A 27529-nucleotide genomic window follows, 5' to 3' on the forward strand; every position below is an offset into this window, starting at 1 on the left:
CATGGAAGCTGGATCTGGAGAGATGGCTCGGTGCTTGAGGATGTGTACTGCTCCAGCAGAGAGAGGGCCTGAGTGTGTTTCCGAGGATGTGTACTGCTCCAGCAGAGAGAGGGCCTGAGTGTGTTTCCGAGGATGTGTACTGCTCCAGCAGAGAGAGGGCCTGAGTGTGTTTCCGAGGATGTGTACTGCTCCAGCAGAGAGAGGGCCTGAGTGTGTTTCCGAGGATGTGTACTGCTCCAGCAGAGGGCCTGAGTGTGTTTCCGAGGATGTGTACTGCTCCAGCAGAGAGAGGGCCTGAGTGTGTTTCCGAGCACAGTGTCAGAAAGCTGGCAATCGCATGTAACTCAGTTCCAGAGGATCTGATCGCCTCTCCTCGCCTTTGTGGGCAGGCACCTGGTTTCATTCGCGCATACTCACACAGACACACAGTCATGCATATAATTTAAAATATCAATTAGTCTTTTTTTTTAAAAAAACTCATGGATTTTAAAATACGAAATTTGGAAGAAAAAAAAAAGTGGTGAAACTGAGGCTTTGAGAGGCCGGAGACCTTGTCCAAGAATGTGGTGACATCAAAATTCCGTCTCAGTTGTGCTTTCAGGACAGAGTCACCAGCAGGGAGGTTTACTGTGCTTCTGGATTCGGTGTGCTTGGTCCCTGTTGCTTATGTTTATAAGTGTGTGTGGCGCACCTCTGAGGTGATACTGCTTTCCTCAGTGTCCAAATGAGAAAGAATAGTCAGAAGGGCTAAGTCGCTTGCCTGAGGTCAACCACTGAGAGCCAGTGTCATAGGTCAGTCATGGCAATTTGAATGGAGCCTTGCGTGTTAGCCCTCATCTGAGACATCTAAGACACCTCGTCCATCTTCTCTCTGGTTTCATAGTAAAGCTCTAATTTCTCTAACTGTGGTATGTAGATGCTGTCTTTGAAAATAAAATTGTATCCAAGAAGTATTTTTTGATAGAGCATAATGCACGAACTGGATATCGTTAGGAAGAAACTAATCAGACAGCCCTTTGAAAATATACCCATCGCATCGTGAGACAGTAGTGATGTCACTCGGCAGAGTTTACTAGCGAAATCACTGTTATTCATAGACACTGGCTGTAGGAATTGTTTAACAGGTGGTGTATATTCAACGACACATTTACAGAAAGTTTGAAAAAAAATACCTGAGGAGACAACAAAATAAGTAATAGTTTAGGTAGCTGGACAAAGAACTATCATGGCATCGTATTTTCACAGAGCCTAGAGGGACGACAGAAATAAAAGGACACTGCTTAGATGCCTGTCATCGCTTAGGGTATAGATTAGGATGTGTCTGTTGATCATATTCAGTATGTCAGTGGCTTAATATTTGCCTGTTATCGATTTCCTGAAAGGCATTGCGGTTGCTAGAGACAGGAAGAAAGTAGCTTTGTTAAATGTGGTCACTTGGGTTTGCAAACTGAATTAAATCTCTGCTGGAGAGAATGGCAGGGTTCACTGTCGCAGAGAAGGGTGGGGGAGGAGCGACAGCACTTCTCAAGGGTCTGGGCCGGCAGTGGTTTACAACATCTGTCTGCAGGTGTTAGAACCAACGGCAACAGAGATGCTCTTTTCACATCTGTGGCAGTATGGAACTAGATGTTTGTGAGGGTTAATTATGTCTTCCACTTATGCCTCAGAAATAAAACACAGCTTGTGGTCTAGGACTATATCAGCGTTGCTTTTACATTTTAGAATAAAATCAAGTGTATCTATATGTGAGGTACTGAAGACTTCCCCACTCCTGATGCTTTGCATAGCTTAATGTAATGAATTTTTTTTTTTGGTTGTAAAGAAAAATAACATATGCACACCTGAAACCTCAAAATTGATGGAAATCTCTTTCCAAATTTTTATCATAAGTTCTAATTCTTGTGGTACAAATCAGAATTAGAGTTGTCTGTTAAGTTGGCTTAACAAAACCATAAAGCCATATTCAAAACCATAAAAACACTCTTTCTTTTAAGCCAGAAAATTATTCAACATTAGTAGATTTCAGTCATTGCAAAATGAATGCTTATTCAAAGTCTGCGGGATGCAGCTACCAAGTATCAGGCATGTGCGGATGAGTGAAAGAAGCCTGGATGGAGCTGAACATCCAGGAGAAGAACTAGATGGGTGCTTGCTAAATAATTGATTAGCAAAGAAAGAGGGTGCCAGATAAAGTAATAGGGAAAAGAAAGTCCAGGGTGGCTTTAAGTTTCTGATTCATAAAACCGAGTATGTGTAGTGGGTTCATGGTTCCTTGTCTTTGATAAGGTAACATTCCAGCATGGACATAGTTCAAGGCCCCTTTGAAACAGAGAGAGGGAGACAGACCCAGAGAGAGCAGAGGGAAGGAGAGAGGATGTGGGTATGGACTCTAGGCAGCCCCAATGGTAATCTTGGTGTGAAAGAGTTGAGCTAAGTAAGGAATGTAGGGTAGAAGTGAGAGAGGGCAGGGACTAAACCTTGGTCATCTGCATCTCTGAAGAAGGGACCAAGTGAATTTGGAAAACAATGCCTGGGGACAAAAGGGTTTCATGAGCAAGGAGTTTGAGTCCATCACCTTCTTAGACAAATTCCATGACCTCTCAAAGCCTCAGCTTCCTTTCCTCAGATGGAATTTACCATGACGCTTCCAGTCTTGTCAGGGAACTAATTCTGTTCATAGGATGCCATTTGTTGATGAACTTCCTATCCTAAATCAAAACAGCAAACATTCCACCATCTCGCAGTGATAGTGATTGAATTTTGATTATAAGACAGTAGCATTTGGAATCAGAGAATAACTATATTTTGTGAACTTTTAGTTTTAGAAGGAATAATATCTTTATCATTCAAATGGTAAATTCCTTGCCTTTGGAAAGTTAGGAGCTGGACACTGATCTAGTTTGTTAACTGGGGGGAGGCTGGAGACAGAGAGGGCCTGGGTTAAGAATTTTTTGTAGGTGAAAACTAATGTCCAAGGCCACATAAAGTTTCATAAAGTTTCATTTCTTGTTTGATATGAAATGTTCCATTAATTAACCTTTATCTCCACCAGTTAGGAGTCTAACCCTTGTCCATCATAGATGTATGTGGGGAAAGCAAAGATATATCTTCTTTTACTATCTAAATTTACCTTGAACTTTAAAAGAGTTTCTTGAACCAAGCTTATTATGAATTACTTTCAAAATTTCTTGTCATCTCTATTACAAAAGAAACAGCGGCAGAAAGTAGTTTGAACTTTACGATTGTATTTTTTTTTGTGGTTAATATAAGTACAAAAAGTTTTTTTCCTTTATTTCAAACAATATTCTAGCAAATTATACTTTCTTTGGAAGCAGTAATATGCCCAAGAGATTTCTCCACCATTACACATTTATTGTGCACAGTTTGCGCTGAGAAAGATGTGCCATGTAGATATGTGTGTATCCTGTTCCACAGCTCCGCACAGGAGAGACTTGGGTGCTGTTTGTTTGTTGCACAGTTCAGGTCGTACTTTGGCGACTTGAGTCCACAGTGTCCCCTCTTCCTCCACTGTCTCAGATACAGCGGTGGCTCCTGGGAGCGCCGACTCTACACGTTTCTCTTGGGCAGTTATTTTCACGAAGCTTCAATACCGTAGTTTCTTCTCGGATGGAAAGCTTAGCACCTGCATTTGTCCTCAGCTCTCACAAGATGCAAGCCTTGGCTTTCTAAGGCAGGGCCTTTGAGCAAAGGATTAGTTTACTCTCAACACTTGGCTGCCTTGTTGCCCAAGTCTGGTGTGTCTCTCTCCGTGCTGTAAGTTTAGACCGAAGCCACAGGAAACCTCCGGTTGAACTACAGAAGAGATCGTGCCCCTAGAGTGGCCACTGGCCATGAGCGTCTCACTTTTCCTCTGGCCTTCTGTTTCTTTCTCTTACTCTTCTGCAGTCTTAGTTTATGTAACTCTTTAACCTCACCTGCCTCAACTTAAAAATCATCTGCTCACCGTTTCCTTTTGTGGGTGCTTTGGGAGGAAGAAGAATAGCGGCTATTGCTCGGTGGCGTCTGTTGCACGTGGTGGTCCCGTGGGGCCGTGAAGACAGGCTGTAGTAAAAGGGGAGGATGAATGTGTTTCTAGCTGTCGGCAGACATCCGCACATCTTCAAATTATGGAGGATGTACTCAGCTTAATCAGATAATGAGTCTCAGAAAAAGCTGAAAATACTTCAGTCCCATTATTAAATGGCAGTTAGTATAGATAATTCTCTTGGGCGATCTACGTGAGTTATTTAAGCAGTAGACTAAATCAGGCTTTTGCTTCATGTTTTTTCTAGTAACGTTAAAATGTTATTCTACCTGTTTGCTGTTTAAGAACTTTCTGAGGGCCCCAAGCTTGTACTCTCAGGGAGGGGTTTTGTGGACGGTCTAGCAACACCCCTGTCTATGAGTGCAGAAATATAAAAAGCTGGAGAACATAAGTTAAAGGACCTTTGTTGGTTGTGAGTGCCATTTTACCTAAACTCGTTCACTTTTTCACTGAGGTTTTTGTTTTGTTTTGTTCTCAACTTTAGAAACGGCACAAAGCTGATAATGCTGTGAACAGGAAACAGACACAAGGTAGGTCCTTCACTTTTTTCTTGTGTTTGCCAAGTACGCTCACCATCATATCCTCAAACTCTATTTAAATGTGATTCATTTGAGAATACTATGCTGTATTGAAATACCTTCTGTCCCAGATCAGATTCCTTCTGACTTTATTAGCAATTATTGGCACAGCACTTAAAATCACATGAGAGCGATATTTTTGAGAAAGCCACTTTTTAATATACTCAGGTGCTTCCTAGCTATATGCTTCGGAATATATTGTGTAAAAGGTCTACAGTTTGTTTCACTGTGTTAAAAAGTATAAAATGCTTTTACTTTATTTGTGGACAGTGTTGACTGTAGAAAGAAATAATAAAAAATTATCTGAAGTTTTGTTACTGGTTTGAAAACCACTCTGAGTTATTCCACACGGGCAGTTGAAATTAGCCATCAAAATAAAGCCCTTGGTTAAAACCAGGCCAGGATCTGAATGTGTATAGTGTTTTCATGGCCTTTTTTGGTGTGAACCAAACCAAAATGACCCTCAACACAGCCAAGAAGACTGTGTCTGTCAGGTTTTTAAAAAGTCCCTAGACCTTGCAAGCAGACATCTTACCCATCCCTGAGTTTGCTTCTGCTGAGGGACTTCTTCTCTCTGCAGTTCTCTGGTGAAGGGATCCGGTATCTTCCAGCATCACCTAGCCTTTATTCACAGTATATAGGGCAGCTCCCATGGGTATGGCAGGGGTTCTCAACCTGTTGGTCCCAACCCCTTTGGGGGATGTGTATCGGATATCTTGAATATTAGATACCATCATCATTCCTAACAGTGGCAAAATTACTGTTCTGAATAGCAGTGAAAGCAGTTTACGGTGGCAGGTCACCACAACATGAGGAACTGTATTAAACTGTCGCGGCACTGGGAGGTGGAGAGCCACTGCCCATGGGAATGCCCTCCTCTTTCTCATCACTTCCCACCAAGGGCCACACCTGCTAGGCATTTTATATATTTGAGGAGGATGTGTTTATTATTATTAGCCTAAAATATCTGGAGTATCTGCCGAAATATTCCTTTGTGATGTAAGAAAAGATCAAATGAGGATTTTAGCTTGGAAAAGCTTGCAGCCTACATGTTAGATAAGTAGGTATGAGAAAGGAGCATACATAGTTAGAGATTTGGGTAAAGGATTGGACTGTGTGATCTTGATGATGCATTAGATTTTTGTGGCAAATAGTGTTTTCCCTGTAGAAAACCTGTAGATCCTGTAGAACCCCCCACCACCACCAAAAAAAGAGAAAAGTCCTGGAATTCCTTGAGCTAGGTCTTGAATTTGGGGAGGATTGTGGATAAATAGAGAGACATAGGGATGTCTCATAATTATCCCTGGCAGAGCGCTCCAGTCTTCGGTGATTGGCTGGAGACCTCTGCAAGCTTTGAAAGACAGCTGTCATTCTGCTTGTGGGTTGAGTGGGAAAGGGGAAGAGAAGGCAGCCTGAGAAAGAAGAAGGACGGCTGCTGGGTTGCTGGAGTGAGCTATTATTAGAGCATCAGGTGTCCAAAGGCGACTCATAGCAGAGGGAAGCAGCCATGTGATTACAAGGTAAGCCGGTCAAATTTTAGGAGACGGTATACGCCGGGCCGAGGAGATTCCAGCTTTCCTTGTGTGTTCCCAGCAGCTGTGACTAAGGCTTATGAATCACAACAGAAGCAGAGTGAACACGTAGGGTCAGGATGGAGAGCAGAAAGGATCATGGGAGAGGGACTGGGAGCTGCTCCAGGAGTTCCATGCAGAGAGGCAATCATCAGGATGCAAGGGAGCTCTCTAGCACCTGAACAGGGTGCTAGTATTTCCCACATTGTGTGGCTCTTGCGTTTGTTGTCACGTTGTTTGGAATACTTAGTGGAAGCTTTTGGAGCACAACGATGCAAGCACTTTCCCAGCTCATAATTCTCCCTGGCAGAGCGCTCCAGTCTTCAGAGACTTCTGCAAGCTTTGAAACATAGCTGTCATCATGGTATGATTTTTCGGTCAGCAAACCTTGTGCCAGAGGGAGGCTGATTTCTTGTATCTCTGCTTCCCAAAATGCTCCCTTTGGAAGGAACATTCTTTGTGGGTTCTTCCTGGGTTTTTTTCCATCCTCCGCATGGGGTTGCAGAATTATCTCTCCGTCTGGAAATGAAGACCAGACATGTGTGAGGGAAGGCTTCCGCACTAAGTGTAAATGAGCCTCACTTATACAATGAAATAGAAGGCCTTGACTACAGAAACCAGGTTAGTCAGCAGAATACTTGGAAATCCTGTATCCAAGAAACAAGGTTGATGCTTGAAGTTGTTTCCTGGGTGATTGGCATCTTCCTGCTAGCCTCTGCCTAGCTGAAGCACTGGTACTCTTGGTTTGGCCGATGATGGGAGATAACAAAAATGTTTGAACAGGATGCTGCTACTGTCAGATAACTCAAATTATTTAATATGAGAGCCATCTGTTGCCATTAGACCAGAGTGAAATTCGATTTACTTTCCTGAACCAAGGCAGTGGTTAGTGTGTAGGAGGGGGAGGAAGATATTTATGACAGGTAATTAATTTTGACAGAGATTTAAAGTATTAAGCTTTGATTCTCTAAATGTTTGCCAAGACCACAGAATGCATGAGAGGACGCCTCTTATGCTAATGCCAGGACTCGCTCTCGGGTATTCCCACTCAAAGTAGTGCTCTCTCACATTTTGGGTCAAGACACAAGAAAGCCTGCTCCACTCTCTCACTCTCAGCATCCCTGACTCTCGGCATCTCTGACGCTTGGCATCCCTGGAGACTTCAGACACACAAAAAAATTAACATTTATTTCCAATATTTTTTAGCCACTTGGCTATCGTTTGGTGCCTGTCCGTCACCTCATTTTTACCAGCTAAGTTACGGAGCTTGGCTCCAACTCAGAGCTTTACAACTAGGCTTTACATTTAAGCTTTGTCCTCGATATTTCTGGAGAAATGCCACTTTTTGCCTTGGAGATCCATATGTTGGTTAAGCAGATGGCGTAGTAATCTGGCAAATGGAAGTTATAGATTATTTTTCAAGAACCTAGTTACAGAGAAGGGGCAGGGCATACCTTGACACTAACAAGTGCAGGTACACATGAATCTGGGTGAGCTTTGTGGTCCATTCTTGCCAGACAGTGGTGACTGCTTTTCTTTGTGTCTGTGTGCTGTTGTGGTGATGGTTTGTGTGTGGTCGACAGGGACACTGCAGAGGACAGGCCCATCGCTTGCTCGTCTCTAGATTTCCAGGAGCTTCCAGCCCAGGGGCCTGTCTTAGCAGATGCTGCACACATTTGCCTCAGTGTGTGTATGTGTGTATGCATGTGTGTGTATGCACGCACGTGTGTGTGTACATGTGTGTGTGTTTATGCATGAGCAGTGTCCATGTGCACACACACATGCATGCACACAGGCATACGTGTGTGTTCATGCATTAGTGGTGTCCGTGTCTGTGTGTGTATGCGCGCATGTGGGCATGTGTACATGTGGGTGCATGCATGAGCAGTGTGTGTGTGTGTCCATTCTCCAGAAGAATACTTGGCTATAGCTAACAAAGAGAGAGACTGGGCATGCAAGGAGCTCTCTTGAGAATTTGTGGACTAAGGTGAGAACAAGATGAAGCAATATGTATTTACACATACTCTATATATATACATGTATGTATATGTATATCACTGTGTTCTGGACTGCTTTGCAGGCACGGATCAAATCTTAGCATGGTGGGAGCGCTCACACTACCTTACCCTCACTGTCAGTCATTTTAGCATCCCTGTTGCCCTAGCTTTACCTCCCGTAAATGGATACCGTATCCACTTCTCACTTTCGTTATTCAGAGATCAGCACAGGGTCATACTTGAGGGCCTCGGTTTTCTTTGCATCTAAATTCACCTCTAATTCCTCTGATTTCTTCTTTCAACCTCAGTTTTTCCTGCATGCGCATGCACACACACACGACATTCTCTCCCTGTCATCCCTGAATTGGGGTGTTTGTACCAAGCTTACCTCTGTGGACTATACACTTGGCATTGTTACTGTAATATCTACATTGACTCCAATCCCCGTGTGGATTTATTGTGGCGGTTCTGCCTATTCTCTCTTTAAACTGTAAAGCCGTTCTTCTGTTTTCTGTGGAATGCTATGAGAATTTCAAGTAAAATGGCAGTCTTATGTAAAATCATGGCGTGGAGGGCTGATAGAAGATGGAGCTTGGGTAGAGACTAAGGTAGTCAGGATACTTTATAAGTGGCGGTGAGTAGAAGTGCTGTTTAAAACCCCAGGTTTGGACATACTCCCTGAAGGCTGCTCTGCCCATGTCCAGCAAGTGCGGTTTGGGAAGCAGAGCCACCTGCTGACCCTCTGGCTTGTTCTGCAGTTGGATGAAAGCAAACGTCACTTGAGTTAGTTTTCATGCTACCTTCTCTTACTATTGTAGCGGGTGTGTTGTGAAAAATAAGCCTTCATTAATAAACTTTCTCTGCATTTAAACTCTGTAGAGAAGGCAATATGAAATCCTCGTAACCTAGGCACACCGGTTTTTTAAAGATTTATTTTATGTGTATGAATGCTTTGCCTGTTTGTATGTATATGCGCTATGTGTGTGCCTGGTGCCTGTGGAGGTCAGGAGAAGGCATTTGATTCCCTGGGACTGAAGTTAGGATGGTGATAGACCACTAACCCAGGTCCTTTGCCAGGGCAACAAGTGCCCTAAACTGATGAGCCATCTCTCCAGCCCCTCTAATCTAGATACACTGGACACACCACAGACTAACTGACCCCCGCCTCCCTGAATTTCCTCCTCAGTGCTGCACTATTTCTTCTGGTGTGGAAGTGAGGTAGCATTGTCGGGGCAGTCGCAAGACCCTGTGGTGCACACAGTTGGCAGTTGCTGACACCCCCCCTCCCCGGGAAACCACATGACTTTTAAAGTCTTCTGTGGAAAAAGCATTGAGGTGCTGTTTGGGTAGTTCAGTCTGAAGTGACCCACTAACAGGACAGAGTCCATCTGCCTCAGTTCACATCAGAGCTGACAAAGAACTTAAAGTAGCAGCCATCCACTGGCCCATGGAAACGTGGAGCAGTGCCTCTGTCTCAGGGCAGGCTCCCCACGTATGAACCGCCCAGTGAGCCCGAATACGCATCTTGCCGTGTGAACATCAGCTGACCTGTGTGCAGCTTTTTAGATGGCATAGTTTCCTGCGGCTGAAAGTCATGCATGTGGATCACTTGAATAAATTCAGACATCTCAAAGACTGGTAATATTTCCAAATCATTTGAATGTCCTAGGAGTGTGTAAATCGAGCCTATTGGAAGTCCTCCACTATAATAACTCTGGATAGGGAGGCAGTATTATTTGTGGAGTAGCACAGCCTGGGTTGTGTTTCATGTCTCCCATAAATCAAGCATATAACACAGAGAAACAAAACCCACTGAGGACATTTAGGAGCACAGCTTAATCGTGAGGGGTCTGATTTTAGAGTTTCTGATTTCCTTCCTGTATGTCCAGACCGCTCTCCCCTTGTCTCTTCATTTTTTTGTTTTTCTTCCTCTTCTTTTAAACACAGCATTACACCGTAGGCACTTCCTCCCACCTGTGTTAGATAAGCCCAAAGGAATTATATGACCAGAGTTCCTGAGAAGAGCAGGTGTGTTTCAAATAAAGGATGTTTGTTATTCCCCTCTAGCCAGTCTGTGTCGAGCTCCTTCCCTGTGCTGAGACCTATGCAGAAATACAGGCACAGCCCCCTTCCCCGCCTCTTGTGGTAAGGGAGGGAAGATGAAATGCAGATGGATGTGCGAGCCAGACCGGGCGCCGAGGACCAAATGAGAGAAACAGAACTCTAAATGGCATTTGGGAGGTGCCCAGTGAGTGAGCGGGTGTTAGGGCACAAAGCAGAGAGCCTAGAGCTGCCTGTGGCTGAAGGGCTACTGTGGGCAGCTTTGTGGGCTGTGGGCGGATGGGAGATACCGGTCTGGAAACAGCAAATGGTTCCTTTTGACAATAGGCAGAGATGCATGTTGGGGAAGCCAACAAGAGCATGGAAGGGCAAGTTGGGGTCATGCTTAAGAGGCTTTTGGAAACCCTGGTAAGAAGAGTGGAAGACATGGTTGCAAAGTGTGACTAGATTGCCAGTATGCAGTTGACAGCTGTAGAGGGCAGGGCAAGATTCAAAATGGCCTTGTTTGTATTGACTGTGGGTTGGAGCGAGGGTGGCAGCTAGAAGGACATAGGAAACAGTAATGGTGAGATTCACCTAGGGCTGGAGGTGGGAGAGGAAACCCTGCTGACCTCTAGTGCCGACTTCCCGACAGCTGGGTCCAGGACAGCCACACCACCCAGCATTTCAGAAGCAATAGAGCTTCAAAGCTCTGAGCTAAATCTATTTCCAGTTTGTAACCGGACAATAGTTGAGGGTCTTTGCAAGCGAAAGCCAAGGAATTGAGAGATATGATTGATTGGCGAGGCACAGCGAGGAGATATTTCTTGTAAGAAATTTCTCAGTGAAGAGAAGGAAAAAGTGAATGGGCTGCTGAGCATAGGACACTGCTGGCCCTGGGCTCCTGTCCCGTCACTTCTCTGAGCATTTGCCTTTAAGGTGTCTCAGACCTGATCATGGCTCCAAGTCCCTGAGAGGACTCCTTAGATGCTGATGGCTAGGGTTCCTGGACACCTGGCATGGCATCTCAGAATTTCTCTTTCAAGAAGTTTTCAGAGCATCTGGGGAAGTATCCCAGAGGACACACCTCGGGGGTCACTTCAAAATGTTATAATTGAGGTTATAGAAATGCTCCCAGCCCCCTTGACACCAGCGTGAACCACCTATTCCAAAGGCCTCAGCTGAGGAAGTTCCCTCTGTCCTTCCTGTCAGTAGAGGAAAGTAGTTTGACCACACACGTAGTGATTGAATTTGGCCTTTATAGGCAAGTTTACACAAACTATTATGTGTAATGTCATTCGGGCCACACTGATGCTTCTGCCTTCAAACTGTCTTTGCAGTAGAATGTTCGGTGATTGCATGGTGCTTCAATAGGAGTGTATTGGATTCTTTTCTTTACAGAAGTCTAGAGTCTTGGCTGCATGCTTGACCTTTATGGTAACCTAAGATCTCTCTTAAAGGCTCACTTCTGGAGAGAAAATCAAACACACTTACCTTCTCCCTCTCTCTCTCTCTCTCTCTCTCTCTCCTTCTCTCTCTCTCTCTCTCTCTCTCTCTCTCTCTCTCTCTCTCTCTCTCTGTTTTCTACTCTATTCTATGTGATACTGTTTAGAAATGTCTGCCTTTTTCTCCCCACCTTAGGAAGTGACTGACTGCCCAGGAACAGGTAGCCAGTGACTTTCAGAGAGATCCCCAGTGACAAATCTCTTTAACTGGGAAGCTGGGTGACATCCTCTTTCCCAGACGCTGTGAGCATGCAATGAGCTAGGTTGCAGTGCCTTTTGTCTGTCTCCCATAGCCTTATCCAGGCCTTTGGGGAGGAGCGGCCCAGGAGCTCTAACAGAATGTGTGCCATTCACAGATAAAACCATTGCAACAAAGCGGCCTTCCAGTATACTGCTGGGTAAGGGCCGGCTCCTCTGGGGTGTTTGTTTGATGTCGGAGCCCTCCAGTGCACGCTGTCACACTCATTAGATTGTGTGGAAACTGTAGCAGGTGTGTTTGGATGGCGCCAAGGAGAGGTGGAGGAGTCGCAGAATGAGCTGTCAAAGCACCTCGCGGCCATTCAAGATTCCTCCCTCTCTCAGGAGGCTCCCACTCCTTCACCAGCAGCATTAATCATCTCTAAGGCGGGCAGAATAGAAGGGCTGTTATCTTTGGGCCAACCACACTAAACAGAGTCTCAGCCAAGGACCCCACAGCTTTTAGAAGAAGCTGAAATGGAGGTAGAAGAGGCCACAGATGGAAGAGACCTAGGTTCCTGGTTCCTAGGTTGCTGGCATGCTGCATGCCATGGGGCTTGTTTTAATTGCTCTATGGATTAGATGTTAGGAACCAGTTCCCAAAGAGAGACAACAGAGAACTATGACAGGCAGGTGTCCTTGGCTGGTGTTCAAGACTTGATTTGCTCAAATAATTTCATGTTTTGGCTGATTATTTTTTTTTAACTTCACCATATTTTGTACTGTTCTCAGAGCTGAAAATCTCTGTAGCGTCCAGCCGTGTTTCCTTTATTTTCACCCCTTGTATTTCAGAGGCAGAAGACACGGGGGAAAGGGTGGTGGAGCATCTTCCTGTCAGCCTGCTCTACTAGTTCTGCAGACCCACAAAACAAGTGTCAAAGAGCAGGGTCCTGCTGTAACTTCTTAACATACCGTTTAGTGGGGGCTTAATGATAATATACGCATTGATTAATCCAGGCCGCTGCAGACTCTGCAATAAATAACAAGTCCAGGTTGTATAGTGAGACTCTGCCTCCAAAATAAAGATAAAGGGATGGGGGATGGTGCAGGGGTTAAAGTGCTTGCCACTAATCCTGAGTGTCTGAGTTCAGTACCCAGGCCCTGCATGGTGAAATAAGAGAGCCAGCTATCATAAGTTGTCCTCTGACCTCCACACAAGTGCCAGGGCATAGGTGTATGTGCACATAAAAGTTAATATAATAATAATAATAATAATACCAGAGAGACAGAGGATATCATGCCATTGGCTAGCACTGTATTTAAAGTGTTCTTAGGTGTGTAAACTTTTTCAGTAGTCCATACCATCTTTTCCAGCTACCTCTTCAACATTAAACCCACAGGAAGCATTTATGTGGAGAGAATGTACCACTGGTACCATTGGGTGGAGGCAGAGATCCCAGAGAGATCAATTGGAGAAAGCAGTGATTAAAGCAAGGTGGGAAGGAAGTGAGCGGGCTCAGGGCAGGAGACAAGACGCGAACCCGGAAGACCACTCTAGAAGCCTGCTGGGACTCTTGCTGTGTGGACTGCAATCAGAAGAGTGGGCCAGAGCTATTTGTACATAGCAAACCCCTGCTAATGCAGCATCAGTTCTAACACCCTGGCTTAGATGTCAGAACTGGAGGGGTGGTCCCCGAGCTGACGAGTGTGTTACTTCATCTCCTGTTACATAATGCTTTCGAATGCTTGCCGCGGGAATCTTTTTAGCGACTTACAAAACTGAGACATCTATTTTAAGCAAATGTCTCAATAGCTCATTGCATATTTGTGTGGCTATTTTTGTTCAGTTATCACTTGCCTGCCAAACTATTCCCCATCTTTAAAGTGGGCAATCCTGGGGCCTCAGCTGATTTGGGGAGACTGTGTACCCACCACACCACCCAGTTCCAGCACGTTTTCAGAACCCCATAAAGAAACCCACACATATGAGTGGCCAGCAGCTGCTGTCCCATTCTTTGAGCCTGGTAACCACTAATCTGCATTCTGTCTCCATGGATTTGTCTATTCTAAGTACTTTATATAAGTGTGATCATACAATCTGTGGCCTGGTTTTTTCTGCCATCTTTCACTCGGCGTATCTTCAGGGTTCTTCCACGTCGTCCTTTTAGCTCTTCACTCCTTTTTGTGACATGGAGTGTACTCTCAAGTGGCAGGCCACTTGTTTGTTTCCCAGCCGCCCAGATTCTCGAAATAATCACACAGAAACTATATTATTTGTAATACTGTTTGGCCAATAGCTTGAGTGTATTGCTGGCTTACTCTTATATCTTAATTTAACCAGTTTCTGTTAATCTGTATATTGCCATGTGGCTATGACTTACCGGCAAGTTTCCGTTCATCCGACTACATGGAGTCTCCTAACTCCACCTTCTTTCTCCCAGCATTCAGTTTAGTTTTCCCCACCTGCCTCTATTCTGCCCTGCCAGGCCCAAGACAGTTTCTTTATTCATTAACCAATAAACACAACCCATATACAGAAGGACTTCCCACACCAGGCCAGTGCACCTGTGCTCATCTGGACAGCAGTTGATGCTCATCTAGGCGATTTTCACTTGGGGGTTCATATAAGTAATGCTGCAGAGAACTCATGCACAAGCTACATGTGAAATAGCTTTTCTCTTCTCTCGGGGGCTACACACCCCGGAGTGGGAGGGATTTCAGGGTCTTATGGCAATTATGTGTTTGACTTTTTGGGAAACAGCTAAAGTAGTTTCCTCTACAACTGGATATTTTATTTTGACATTTGCTAGGGAGTAGGGTTGTATCATCAATACATCTGTGTAACTACTCTTCTGACTTCTTATGGTCTCAGCGACTAGGGGACACCAGTGAACCCAGCCTTCCATCCAGCAGGTACTCACCAGGTACTTTCATGAGGCAGTGTTGTAACCCTGGACATACTAGAGTGAGCTGAATCGGGGTGGTTGCCACTCTTATGGCTCTTACAATTTGGGGAGGAAACAGCCCCTCCCCAGCTACATATATAAGTAAGACTGGGATCTGTATTCTGGAGGAAACGGAGCTTGTTTAGTCTTGGGATGGTGATAAAGGACCAAGTATCCACAAAAGTTACCTGAGAACATTGCACGAAAGCTGGGATGGAGGAGTGTTCTGATCACAGAACCATGCACAAAGGAGCCCAGAAAGAGCAGGGTGCTTTGGCAGCAGAAAGCACATGGAGGGTGTGAAGGAAATTGCTAGAAGTGAAGGTGGGAGGTCAACAGTAGCTGAGGCCTTTTATGGGAGATGAGCTCTGTCAGTAAGATTTCTGTCATACAAGCATGAGGATCTGAACTCAGATCCCCATGTCTATTTATCAGAACAACAAAATACCAATTATAGTCATGACTGACCCATAACCTTAACATAGGGCAGGCAGAGACAAGCAGATCTCTGGCGTTCACTGGTCAGGCAGTCTATCCAACCAGAAAGCATCTGGTTCAGTGATAGACCTCGTCTCAAAAAGATAAGCTGGGGAACAATTGGGGGAAATACTTGACTTCAGCATCTTGCCTCCATATACATACAAGTGCATTGCACCACACACACACACACACAAGTACACACACTGGCACACTACATACACATGTGCATTCATACACAAGTCCGTTTGAGATGAGGAAAAATAATATAAAAACAAGACATTTTTAAAGATTTGTCATTTTTAGTGTGTGTGTGTGTGTTTGTGTGTGCGTGCGCGCGCGCGCATGTGTTATGCTTGTGTGGGGGGTGCTTAGGGAAACAAGAAGAGGGCATTGGATCTCCTGGGACTGGAGTTACAAGCAGTTGTAAGCAGCGTGGCATGGATGCTGAGATCCACACTCAAGTCCTCTGAAAACACTCTCAGCCGTGAGCCATCTCTAGCCCTGTAGGAAATTTTTTATTAGTTAAACAAGTCTATATTTGTCCATAATAAGAGAAGTTGTTAATTTTTTAAAATGAGATGAACAGTGATACAGGTGACATATCTCCATCTAAAAGCATGTTTTGACATTCTTAATATAGAAAATTTCAAGTAGCTTAGAAAATATTATTAATCATAATTTGAAAACAACTGTACCTAAACTAATACAAGAGTTCCCAGACAAAAAGGTGATTGTGCCAAAGTTTAATACAGTTATACATATTACTAGTAACTGATTTTAAATGAAATAAAAATATCATTTGTAAAAAAAGAAATTGAATATCAGAAAACCTTATGAAAGATCAATTTACAGAAAACTGGAAAATATATCTAAGAGAAAATTAATGGAGACGTAAGTAAATGGAGAGATATAGTTTAACCATGAATTAGAAGATTGGAGCTCCAAATAAAATTTAAGAAGGGATTTAGTTGTGATCATGGATGTGTGTGTGTTAGGTTTTAAGTATTGATGATTCAGGGCTGGAGAGATGGTTCAGTGGTTAAGAGCATTGACTGCTCTTCCAGAAGACCCAGGTTCAATTCCCAGTACCCACATGGTGTCTCATAACCATCTGTAACTTCAGTCCAGAGCATCCGATCCCTTCTTCTGGCCTCTGTGTACCAACCATGCCTGTGGTACACAAACATAAATGCAGACAAAATATTCATATACATTTTTCTTAATTAACGATTCAACCTTCACTAGTGGCAAATACAGTTTCAGCATTCAAGAAGCTGTACCAGGAGGCTCTCAAGTCAAGGCCAACGAAAGGGCATTATGGTGAAACCTGGGTGGAAAAAGAGAAAATGAGCAACAAAATCAAAAAAAACTATAATTTTTTTTTATAAAAGACAAAGGACTTAAAACAGCCAAATTACTATCACAAAAGGACAAGTTAGGTGACGTAGAGTAACTGACTTAAGACATGGTTTTCTTTGGTGGGATGGTTAAGATCTACCCTCTCCTCAGCTTGCAGGGAGAGCATGCTTTAACTACAGTTACAGTGCTGTTCAGTTGATCCTCAGAAAACTCCTTCTGTATAGCCAGAATTGTTTTATGTCAGATTTCATTGTTTTAGAAATATTAGACAATGGCTTAAAAACAAATAAACAACAAAAGAACAAAAAATGAGGCTGGGGAGACGGCTCAGTGGGTGAAGGCCCTTGCTATGCAAACATAAGGAAGAGACTTAGGATTTCTAGAAACACACACACACACACTCACCTGTGCACACATACATACGCCCACACACCAACATGGCATATATGCACACACATTCACACACATGCATATGTCAAAGAAAAGGGGGGAGGGTAAATATTGGATTTGGAAAAAAAAAACATTTGCTTAATAAGAAATAGGCCCTGAAGGAAAAAGATTTCAATAACAAAATCTACGTATTTTTGTGCAAACATTGTATCAGTTAATCCATTTAGAGTCAACGTGGACAGCACTTGGCCGTCTCTCCTGTGGAATCCTGTTTATATTTTAGCTGCTAGGTTATGAGCAACAGGCAGCATGTTTGCCCCTTTAATTTTGATTCATGGTGACAAACCATTCTGAGGAAGACTCTAGGAAGCATCAGTAGACACAGCCTAAGCCCAGGCTTTACTGTGAGATACGTCCTCTGACTCCTGGGACGGTGTGAACACTGGCAAAGAGCAGCCTTCCTCGTGGAGTTAGTTTGTGTGTTCTCTGCTCGCCTTAGAGTTTTACAGACTAGATAGAATCCTGGGGGTGTATAGTTGAAATTGAATTTAATAAAGTTATCAGCTCACCAAAATGTCGTGCAAGGTGTTTATTCTTGCATTTGTTTTTCTATCAGCATCTGGATGTCTCAGTGACAGAAGTGGTGCAGAACATTAGAAATAAGGAGCTAAGAGAGACACAAGCCCTGATTTAAGAGAATTTGGAAGCATAAGAATTATTACCTAGATTAAACTAGTGTATATTACAATACCAGTTTTAAAACATGATCTGGAATTAATACTGGGTTTGATATCTAATGCTTTGTGCTTGTTTTTGTGACTTTTTCTAGAGGTTCCAACTCAGTCTCTTCTGACATCAAAAGGAATTGAATACCGTGTATTTTTTTTTTTACTGTATGTAGGCAATAGTTTTCCTGTCCAGACCACCTGCTCCCCATCCCAGTAGCCACTTCCAAATTACCACACAGAGACTTAATATTATTTATAAACTCTCAATCAGTAGCTCAGACCTATTACTAATTTTTACATTTAAATTAATCCATTTCTATGTATCTGGGCTCATGGCTTTACCTGTCCTCTAGCGTGTCTTGTTTCCTGGGTGGCTGTCTCGTTTCTCTCCTGACTCCACCCTCCTTCTCCCATCATCCTCAGTTTGGCTTTCCCTCCTAACTTCCTGCCCAGCCTCTAGCCTGTCAACTTTTATTAACCAATGAGAGTAATACATATTCACAGTGTACAGAAGGATTACTCTACAGCAACTATAAATTGTTTATTTTGTACTTTTACATTGTATATGTGCAAACCTTGGCTTTGCCCTCAAGGCTCTAATGTCTGTGTCATTTGTCAATGGACCATGATTTTTTTTTCTTTATCTCCTTGGTGTGGTGTTGCTACCTCCTGTTATTACCTTGCACTGTGTTCAGGCTTTGGTATGCATAGTGTGCTCAGTGTCACAACACACACCTAGAGTGGGTGGGTTTAGAGATACCGAGTAAATGTACTGTACCCTGCAGCAGTAAGCCCATATACAATACCCACTCTTCGCTCATAATTTCAGAATAGCTTGCTTCACTTTTTCTAGTAAGCCAAACATGAAATGTTTTTGCATTATTATGGACCTAGTAATACATATTTTGTTCTGTTGCTTCCTTGTAGTAAAATCTTACTAATTAGAAATCTATGGTGTCCCTGTTGTATTGTCTTTGTCTATTCAAGTTTAAAAGTTGATAGTTGCAGTAATCCATGTAGACCAGCACAACCTGAGGATAAAGGTTGTCATTAGGAAATGGATGTAGGCCAGTCACTTCCCTTTTATATAATTTTCTGTGGTTTTTTTTTCTCCCCACCCCCATCCCAAGTTACCCTTGACGTTCCCCTGTGTCTTGGAGGAGGCATATGGCCTCTCCAATAAAGCTGCCTTGAGTGAGAGGCGAATCACTGTGGGGGCTGACATAGAAACTGGAAGTTTTGATTTCCATGTGTGATCCTGCTGCCGCAGCTGGTTCTTAAAGGCGCCGTATGGCTGCTGGTCATTTCATTCAAAGCCACTCACTTCGAGTGACCACTCCATTAGACAGAGACTTGCGCCCGGTGGTAAGGGAGTGTCCTTTAACCTGTCATCTCTTCTCTTTGCAGTTTTGAGAAATGGTGCTTGGGAAATTGTTCACTGGGAAAAGGTATGCATTCGTTTTTATTTTGTCACGAAAGAAGTGCATAGAGTTTCACTTTGTAGACGTAACTGTGCATTATTGCAGGCAGTCGTCAGCAACTCCACTGATATGGAGGCTGTTTGGTAGTTACTGTAAAGGTCTGTGAGTGTCCCCTTCGCTCTATGCACTGAGCGTTTCTGTACTCGCCCAGGAAGGCTATTCCTTTGGAAAGTACTGTCCAGAACAGTCCTGTTTCACACTATATTTTGAGCACTCCTTTCATAGATTTTATTCATTTTGTTTTGTAAATTTTGTTTTTTCATCTACTGTCCAAGCTAAAAAAAAAAATCAAGTTCTGATGTTTTGCATTTGCATGTTTTAGTTCAAATTCATGTAGTGAAATCACCCCCATTTATTTATTACTATTATTTCAAGAGACATAGTCATACAAACTAAACATCATTTTCTAATGAAGCAGGAGTCAGTCCTTGGCTTTGGAGGTAGATCGGCTTGCTAGACCTCTGCCTCGGCAGTTGGTGGGTGGAGTTGTAATTTGGTCAGTGCTACCCAGGTGTCCATTCTTGTTAGACCTTAAAGGTAAGCAATAACGACTGTCAGTTCTTAGTTCCAGAATTTGGATCCCCAGTCATCCACAGAGAATAGCCGTGGTGACTCATTAGATGGCTTTTGGAGCCCACTGCTGTGGACACTGGACATATATCTCACAGGAGAGTATTTGACTGGGACAGCAAAAGTGTTGCCTGCTGCCAATTCATCTGCACCCCATTAAAGTCCACGCACTTGATTCTCCCTGCTCACATTTGTGGTCACCTTCTGACCGTGAAGGAATAGGGTCTCTTCTCAATAAGAAACTAATTCTATTTTTGTTGATTTTTTTTTTTAAATCAGTGGCTAGACTAGGAACTGATATCTCCTCTTGCAGGGATGAGAACATTCACATCTCTCTGCTTTCTGGTCTTTGACATTAAAGTAATTAGGAGAAAAATGCCCTCAGGGTGCTGTATTTCTGTGCTACTCAGCTCTGTTGCAGAAGAATAAACAAAACAGCTAAAAACTTTCAGGAGGAACTTGCCTTCATTGGCTCATCTGGCACTTGTGGATTTAGACATTTCATAGAGAGACAGATGGGGTAGAATCAGATACAACGGATTGAATTTAGATTATCAGTATAGTTAACAGAAAGGCACATTTTTGAAAATTAATATATCAGTTTTTTCTTCTTTCCTGGACTTCTTGCTCAGGAATATACAGTCAAGCAATAGCTCTCTTCTGCTCCCTTATAAAATTAACCTTCGCATTTTCCTAGTGGCGATCATTATTTTGAGGTTATGCTAGTCTACATGGATTATCGCAACTATCATTTTTAATTTGTTTTGTTTTTCCTGACAGGGTTTCTTAGCTTTGGAGCCTGTCCTGGAACTAGCCCTGTAGACCAGGCTGACTTCCAACTCAAAGAGATCCACTATGTCTGCCAAGTGCTAGGATTAAAGGCGTGTGCCACCATTGCCCAACTCATTTTTAATTTTTTTGTTTTTCAAGACAGGGTTTCTCTGTAGCTTTGGAGCCTGTTCTGGAACTAGCTCTTGTAGACCAGGCTGGCCTTGAACTCACAGAGATCCACCTGCCTCTGCCTCCCGAGTACTGAGATTAAAGGTGTACGCCACCACCACCCAGCCACATTTTTAAATTCTTACTAGACAAAGACAATAAATCACTGACTGGTTACCCATGACAATAGCATTGTTAGTCATTCTTGAGGTCAGGGTCAAATTTATCATGCATATTCCATATTATGATATAAAAAGATAGAATTTAGATTGTCACCCAGAAGCCACCCAATTAAAAAGAACTGAAGTTATTTAGTAGTTATAACTAGATAATTTCATTCCCAAAGTTGATTCAGTGATGAATTCAAGATAAACACACAAAACTCACAATATTTTGATGTTTGCAGTATCATCCGGAAACAGGAAAAAGAGCTCTCATTCCTACTGATGATGTGGAATGCTTACATACAAAATCTATGTGACCTGTGGAAAGACAGTAACTGGCCTTAGACCGAGCCAGTCTTCTGACTCAGCTTCTTGAGCGTTGGGATCCCAGAAGATTCTATCACAGCAGCCTCACTTCTGTGAATCCTTAACATCTAAAGAGAAGCTACTTTCTTTCTCGCCCCCACTAAAAGACGCCAATAAATGCACAAATACATGTTCTTTCAACATTAAAAATGAGATCTCTTGTTTGAGATTATTAATGTAACATACTCCCAAAGAAATTATCATCTGTCTTAAAAGCCTGTTCAAAAATAGATATTAACAAATAAAATAGAAAAGAATGTAGTGTCCTGAAATGAGGCATGTACATTATTTGATAAGTGAGGCAAAAATTGTAGATTGGCAGGGTCAAAAAAAATGAATATTTAGGCTACATCTAAATCATGATTTGCACAAAATTAAATTCCATCTGGCTAAAAGAATCAAGCATTAAAATGCTGTTTTGAAATACACACTAATAGGACAAAGGTTTTCAATGAGTGTTTGGGAAGATCAGTATTTCATGATCATGATTATATAAACCTTAAACCTATGTATAACAAAAGATGCCACAGATAATTGGGGAATATATTAAATACTTGTACCAAATAAAACAAAAGAGTCACAACATTATACTTTAAACATAAAATCAAACTCTTGTCCTTGCTCTATTAGTTAACTGTCACTGCACATTTTTAAGGAATAATATGTATTTATGCTTACCAGTTTTATAACTGCATTTTTCTTCTTACACCGTCTTTTGAGGCAATTGGTGTTCGATTCCAGCAACCTTTGTATTTTATCACTTTTAGATATTCCACATGACAAGTTTCAACAAACGTGATTTTTTTTTTTTTGAGCATGCCACCCAACGCTTTCCTCCTTGAGCAACTAGCATACATACTGTGGATTATAAGATGGCCCTTCCAGCTTTCCGTCACCTATTTCTCCCAATAGATAAAACCAAGCACAATGGCCCTATCTGCAGTAATTCCCTGTCATAATTCCCACTAAGGAAGCAGAGCCAGGTATTGCTGAGTGGGAGATGCATTGTTTACCAAAAGTAGTAAGAACACTGACAAATCACTTCTAATAGTTTCTGGCCACAAAGGACTTTAATTCATCTTCATACCATACTCAGCATAATAAAGAAACTTTGCTGTTTATTTTAAATATAATGATAGTCTCATTACAGTTAGGCCAAGCATCAGATTATGTGATAGGTAGGTGTGGATTTGAGTCTCGGCTTTTCCACTTACCCTGAACATGTGACTCAGGAACTTAGAATCGCAGATGTTTTCTTCCTCTCTAAATTATAAATTTAAGTGGATTCTTTTTGCATGAGGGTCACTGTGAAGAGTAGTCACAGATACGATTATTTCTCCACTTGTACTGAGACTTCCTTGGGTAGGGTGGAGGTTTTAGCCAGCAGCTTCCTCCTTCTTATTTTTATGTCAAAGCAAGAACATTTAAGAGGTTGAGATGTCAACCAAGTCATCATAATTGTTCAATAAATTTTATTAAGATAAGTAACAGATTAAAAACAAATATACATTTGCCCCTAAATAATTTTATGCCATTTTCGTGAAGATTAGAATGTTTTTTTTTATTCTGTGTATTAATACAATGGGTTGTATTTTTTTTTTTTTGCTATCTTTCCATGCAGATAATTAACCAATTCCCAGTTTTCTTTCAGGTAAATGTTGGAGATATAGTTATAATAAAAGGCAAAGAGTATATACCTGCTGACATTGTCCTTCTCTCATCAAGGTAGAGACACCTACTGATGCTCAAACAGGGTAGAGGATGCTTTCTCTACCCTGCATTGACCTTGTGGTTTCTCCAAGGAAATAAAGAATAAACGAAGAATTGCAAACCTCTCATGATTTTTAAGTGTCTAAAAAATGGATTGGCTTCATGTTTGCCATACAGAATAAGTATCAGTACTACCTAGCCAAAGCTTGAGAATCTCGTCTCAATCTCCTCTGGCTACATCCAGATCCTTGTGGTGTGTGTGGACCACTAACTCGGCTTAAGATTCCCTGTCATTGACTTTATGCCATTCATAGACTGGGCTCTGCTGATTTTTCTCTTTCAGTCCTAATTCATGTGTTCCTTTATGGTGCAGTAATCATCTCTCTTGCAAACTTTCCTATTCCTTCTGGTGAAATGGCACAAGAGAACCGATGAGTGGTTTATTTCTTTTTGTCATTGTACCTTACTAAATGATACAGTTTTCTAGCCAAAAAAAAAAAAAAATGAGTACTTTATTCTTTCTTTTGGTCTTTTCTGTTACTGAATTTAGATAATTTTTGTTGTATTCATGTTTAAGATAGTTGTGAATCAGTATTCAGAACATATGGCTTTAGGATTAAAAACTATCACACTAGTCCTTATGTAAATTTAGGATTTAAAACCTTAAAACTAGTCCAAAAATAAATTAAGAAATGTTTTTTAATATTCTTGAGGTTGTTTATCATCATTTCCTTGGACAGTTTGATTTGTAAAATCCACATAAAAATATGGACAGTGTCCTTTTTTCAAAATCTATTTAATCAGGTCGTGGTTTAAAATGATAGGATATTTCTATTTGACTAGTTAGTGAATAACAACCAGGAAGCTAGTCGCTCCTTGCCTAATTATAGAAACAGGTATCCAGGGCTTTGGTTTCTTGAGTTTGCAGCTGGCGTCTTTGTGTAGCACAGAGGACTGTTTTAGTCAGACCATTGTTCTCAGCGACTGCTCAGAGCTTCGTCAGGGAGCATTTCTGAAATGGAACTGTTTGCTCCTGGACTTGGTAGGCTAGGTTACGTGAGAGCAAGTTCACGGGTGAGCTTGAGGTGGCTTGGAATTAGATTAGAATTTCATTGGAAGCTCTGTGTTTCACTGCCTTTCCACATGAAATGAGCAAACTGAAATTTTAGCACGTGGCCACTGATACCACTATGTGACAGAAACATGACACAGCGACCAAGACTTTATTTAATTCATGTCCAGGCAGGTTGTCGGTCAGGCCTTTTCAGACCCTCCTTGAATCAGACTATACTCTGTAAAGCACAATATGTTACTTATACTTTATCAATTATTAAATAACTCCAGATGGCACAACCATGCCCCTAGCTGCCTAAGACAGACATCCGTGCAGCTTTCCAGTAAAGTTAATATGATAGGGATGCAATCAACTTTGAAAATATTTGGAATCAGAACAGAATTTATTACTTTTGCAGTATGTGAGAGGGGGCTTAATGTAGTATACTTGTTTTTCAGATAGCTAACACATAGTTTTAATTTTTTTTCTTGGCTTATTTGATAGGAGTAAGCATAGTGTTGGCAGCAAATTAAGGATTTTTACAAAAAAAAAATCTGTAAGATAAAATAATTCTATAAAATGTTTTTTATTTAATTTGATAAGAAATACTTATTTATAAGCTTTATAATATTAACTTTTCACATTAGAAATTGAAAATTGGGCTTAAAAACTCAAATAAGTATCTTTTGGGTGTAAAATATTTTCATTTCCCTTCAGACCTGATCAAAATAAGTTTTGAAAAAATCGGCATTAGACATTTTTATTAACATGAATTCTTTTCTATAATAATTTCAAACCTTCTGTCTCTTTTGTCCATTTGTTTGGTTTTTTATTTTCTCTGTTGTTTGTTTTTTTTTCTCCCATTTTAATTATTTTAAACTGGGACGTGTAGGTGGCAGTGGGGGAAATAGTGAGAGTGGCCAATGGGGAGCACCTCCCAGCAGATCTCATCAGTCTGTCCTCCAGGTCAGAACCACAGAGTCACACAGGGTGTGTGTACGCGGGTCCTCACCTTAAACCAAGCAACAATGGCGCCCAAATGCAGTTGAGCTCTGTCGCTTCTTTAAAAGCGCCAAGCACGCATATTGCTAGATGACGCGCATCAGAGGCGTCTTAAAGGTGGATGTCATTTGTCCCTCAGCTGGGCAGACGGAGCTCCTATTATTATCAATAGGAGGCCAAGAGACGTTAATTTCCTTTGCACCAGTCACATATGTTTTAACAATATGCCTCAACTTTTGAGACTTTTGCCGCTAATTCTCCGGCATATTGTTCTTGTACAGTGTTCAGCTTTTCCTCAAACAACCACTGAAAGCTGACTACATTTTAAGCATGTTTTCTTATTCTCCTATTTCAAAATTTTCTTCAAGTTCTGTGGAATTTCTGCAGTGACTGCAACAAAAATTTGGGCTTGTCTAGGGTTTATAGAGGACCCCTGCACAAGGCTGGATGTCGTACGTTTTTGTGCTGCATGCTTGGGGACCGGTCTTTCTCCCACGTGTAACTTGTGAGCAAGCGCACATTGCTGTGGTCCATGTCAGCCGTCCCCTGGTGTCTGTACCGTGGTCTGCATCTTGTTTCGTTTTTTCCACTTACTAATCAAAAAAGCTTGCTTTGCATCTGACTGTGTCTTGGATGTTATCCTGACTTGCTAAAGTATTTATGAACTAGCATGAATCCTGATTCTTCTGCTTCTTCACAGCCCTGCAGTCCTAACTGTCTTAAATCATCTTTAGGAATGTTCCAAATTGGGGTGATTTAATTGGCTTCACGTTAAGTAGAAGTGAGCATTTAAACATCCTAATTTCTTAGTCATTTAGTCAACACTTAGTCAAGGTGTTTTGTATGGAGGGCAGTGTTAGAATGTTGTTCTTTTTACTATAAGACCAGCTTTAGATAAGTATATTTATTAGTAGCATGTTAATAAGTTTTATTGCCTAGAAAGAGAACCGACAGTTCAGTTAGTGTTTCGTTTGTTGCCATTTTTCTTTGTTAGCAGGGAAATGTGTTTCATGGTTTGAGAAACCATTTATGTTTCAAATGGGTATGAGGAAATTAGAAAGTTGGACAGCTGCCAGAGTGAGAATAACTATTTTGACCATGAGTTAAAAATACTTTTTGGAATAATTGAGAGTGAAAATAGAAATATGGAAAGATTTCTCTGCTTGGGAAATAGCCTATATGAAAGAAAAGCTCATAGGAAAAACTTGGAGAAGGTGGGAAGTTCCTTTAAAATGAATGTATAAAATTTGATTGATGTCTATGCCTTTAAGTAGCTTTTCTTAATTTCAGGGTGACAGAATTAGGCTGAATGCCCATTTCCAGCACTTAGGGCAGATTGTTTTGCACATGTACAAATTGGAAGTTGATTAAAAAATTCCAATATTTGTGATTTGTAAGTTTCTTTTATATTAATAGTTATTTATCAGATAACAAACTAGGTGTATTATGTAGCCAAGTGTTAATGAGATTGGTTTAACTTAAGACTGCTTCTTGGGTTATGTTCAGAATATTTTTCTATAGAGTTGAGGATTAATTTTACGGTCCGGCCACACTCACATGTCTGCAGCAGCCAAGCAAATAAAGTAAGATGCTCCAACAAAACTAGAAAATACAGTCACCACATACAGAATCCACTTCCGGCACTCACGTGTGCCAGCTTCAGGACACGAAGCAGTATAGCCAGGTGTACTGCCTTTAGGTTTAGTATTTTTCTGCTTCAGACATCTCAGTCGGGCTGCGCTGATAGCCCAGTCTATAAAGTGCCTGTTCGTAAACCTAAGGACCCGAGTTCCATCCCTGCGAGCCTACGTGAAAACGCCCAGGTGTGATGGTACCCTTGTAAGCTCACAGCCAAGGAGACACACACAGGTGGATCCCTTGAGCTCACTGACCAGCTAACCTGGTCTACTCAGCAGGTTTGAGGCCAATGAGAGACCCTGTCTCAAAAATACATGGATAGCACCTGAGAACTGGTAACTGAGCTTTTTCTCTGACCTCCACATCCGTGCCCTCCCCCACACATAAGTACCTGAGTACACTTGAACATGTACAGAGAGAGAGAGAAAGAGAGAGAGAGGCCTCTCAAAGAAGTTTATTCTTAATAGGCCAGAAAATATAAAGTATAACGTCACTTTCTTTGTAAAATTACATCCCTTTAAAAGTAGCCTTAATAGTATGTGGCCTGTGTGATCTTGTCATCACAGCTAAAGGATTAAAGTAGTAAGTACAAGCTTGTAGAGGGAGCAATCTGGAAGTTTTTAATCAACCATTTTGCATAACCAATTTACATGTGGGCTATGAGCATGAAGCCTGACTGGCCATTCTGAGCTGGAGATAAATCTGGACACAAACCTCCGTTAGACTTCAGAACAGTCTGTGTTGTGTCTGTATGGATAAGCGGTTTACATAGTGTGGCTCCTCATTATGT

At 41.9% G+C, this 27529-nt stretch overlaps 1 protein-coding gene across 8 annotated transcripts in view; it reads left to right on the forward strand.

Annotated features, from left to right (window-relative positions):
* Positions 1-27529, forward strand: part of Atp8a1 (ATPase phospholipid transporting 8A1) — a 216597-nt gene that overhangs the window by 38096 nt on the left and 150972 nt on the right. For 4 of the 8 annotated variants that reach the window (XM_087908979.1, XM_087908984.1, XM_087908977.1 and 1 more), the window contains exons 5-7: positions 4530-4575; positions 19223-19263; positions 22987-23060. In XM_087908979.1, the coding sequence (XP_087765105.1) occupies positions 4530-4575; positions 19223-19263; positions 22987-23060 (161 nt within the window). Of the gene's footprint in view, positions 1-4529; positions 4576-19222; positions 19264-22986; positions 23061-24991; positions 25066-27529 lie in introns of all 8 variants that reach the window. The other 4 variants (XM_087908978.1, XM_087908981.1, XM_087908982.1 and 1 more) reach the window with 2 other exon arrangements.

Source organism: Myodes glareolus, chromosome 8 (assembly GCF_982192425.1).
Source record: "Myodes glareolus chromosome 8, mMyoGla1.1, whole genome shotgun sequence".
NCBI classification, from domain to species: domain Eukaryota; kingdom Metazoa; phylum Chordata; class Mammalia; order Rodentia; family Cricetidae; genus Myodes; species Myodes glareolus.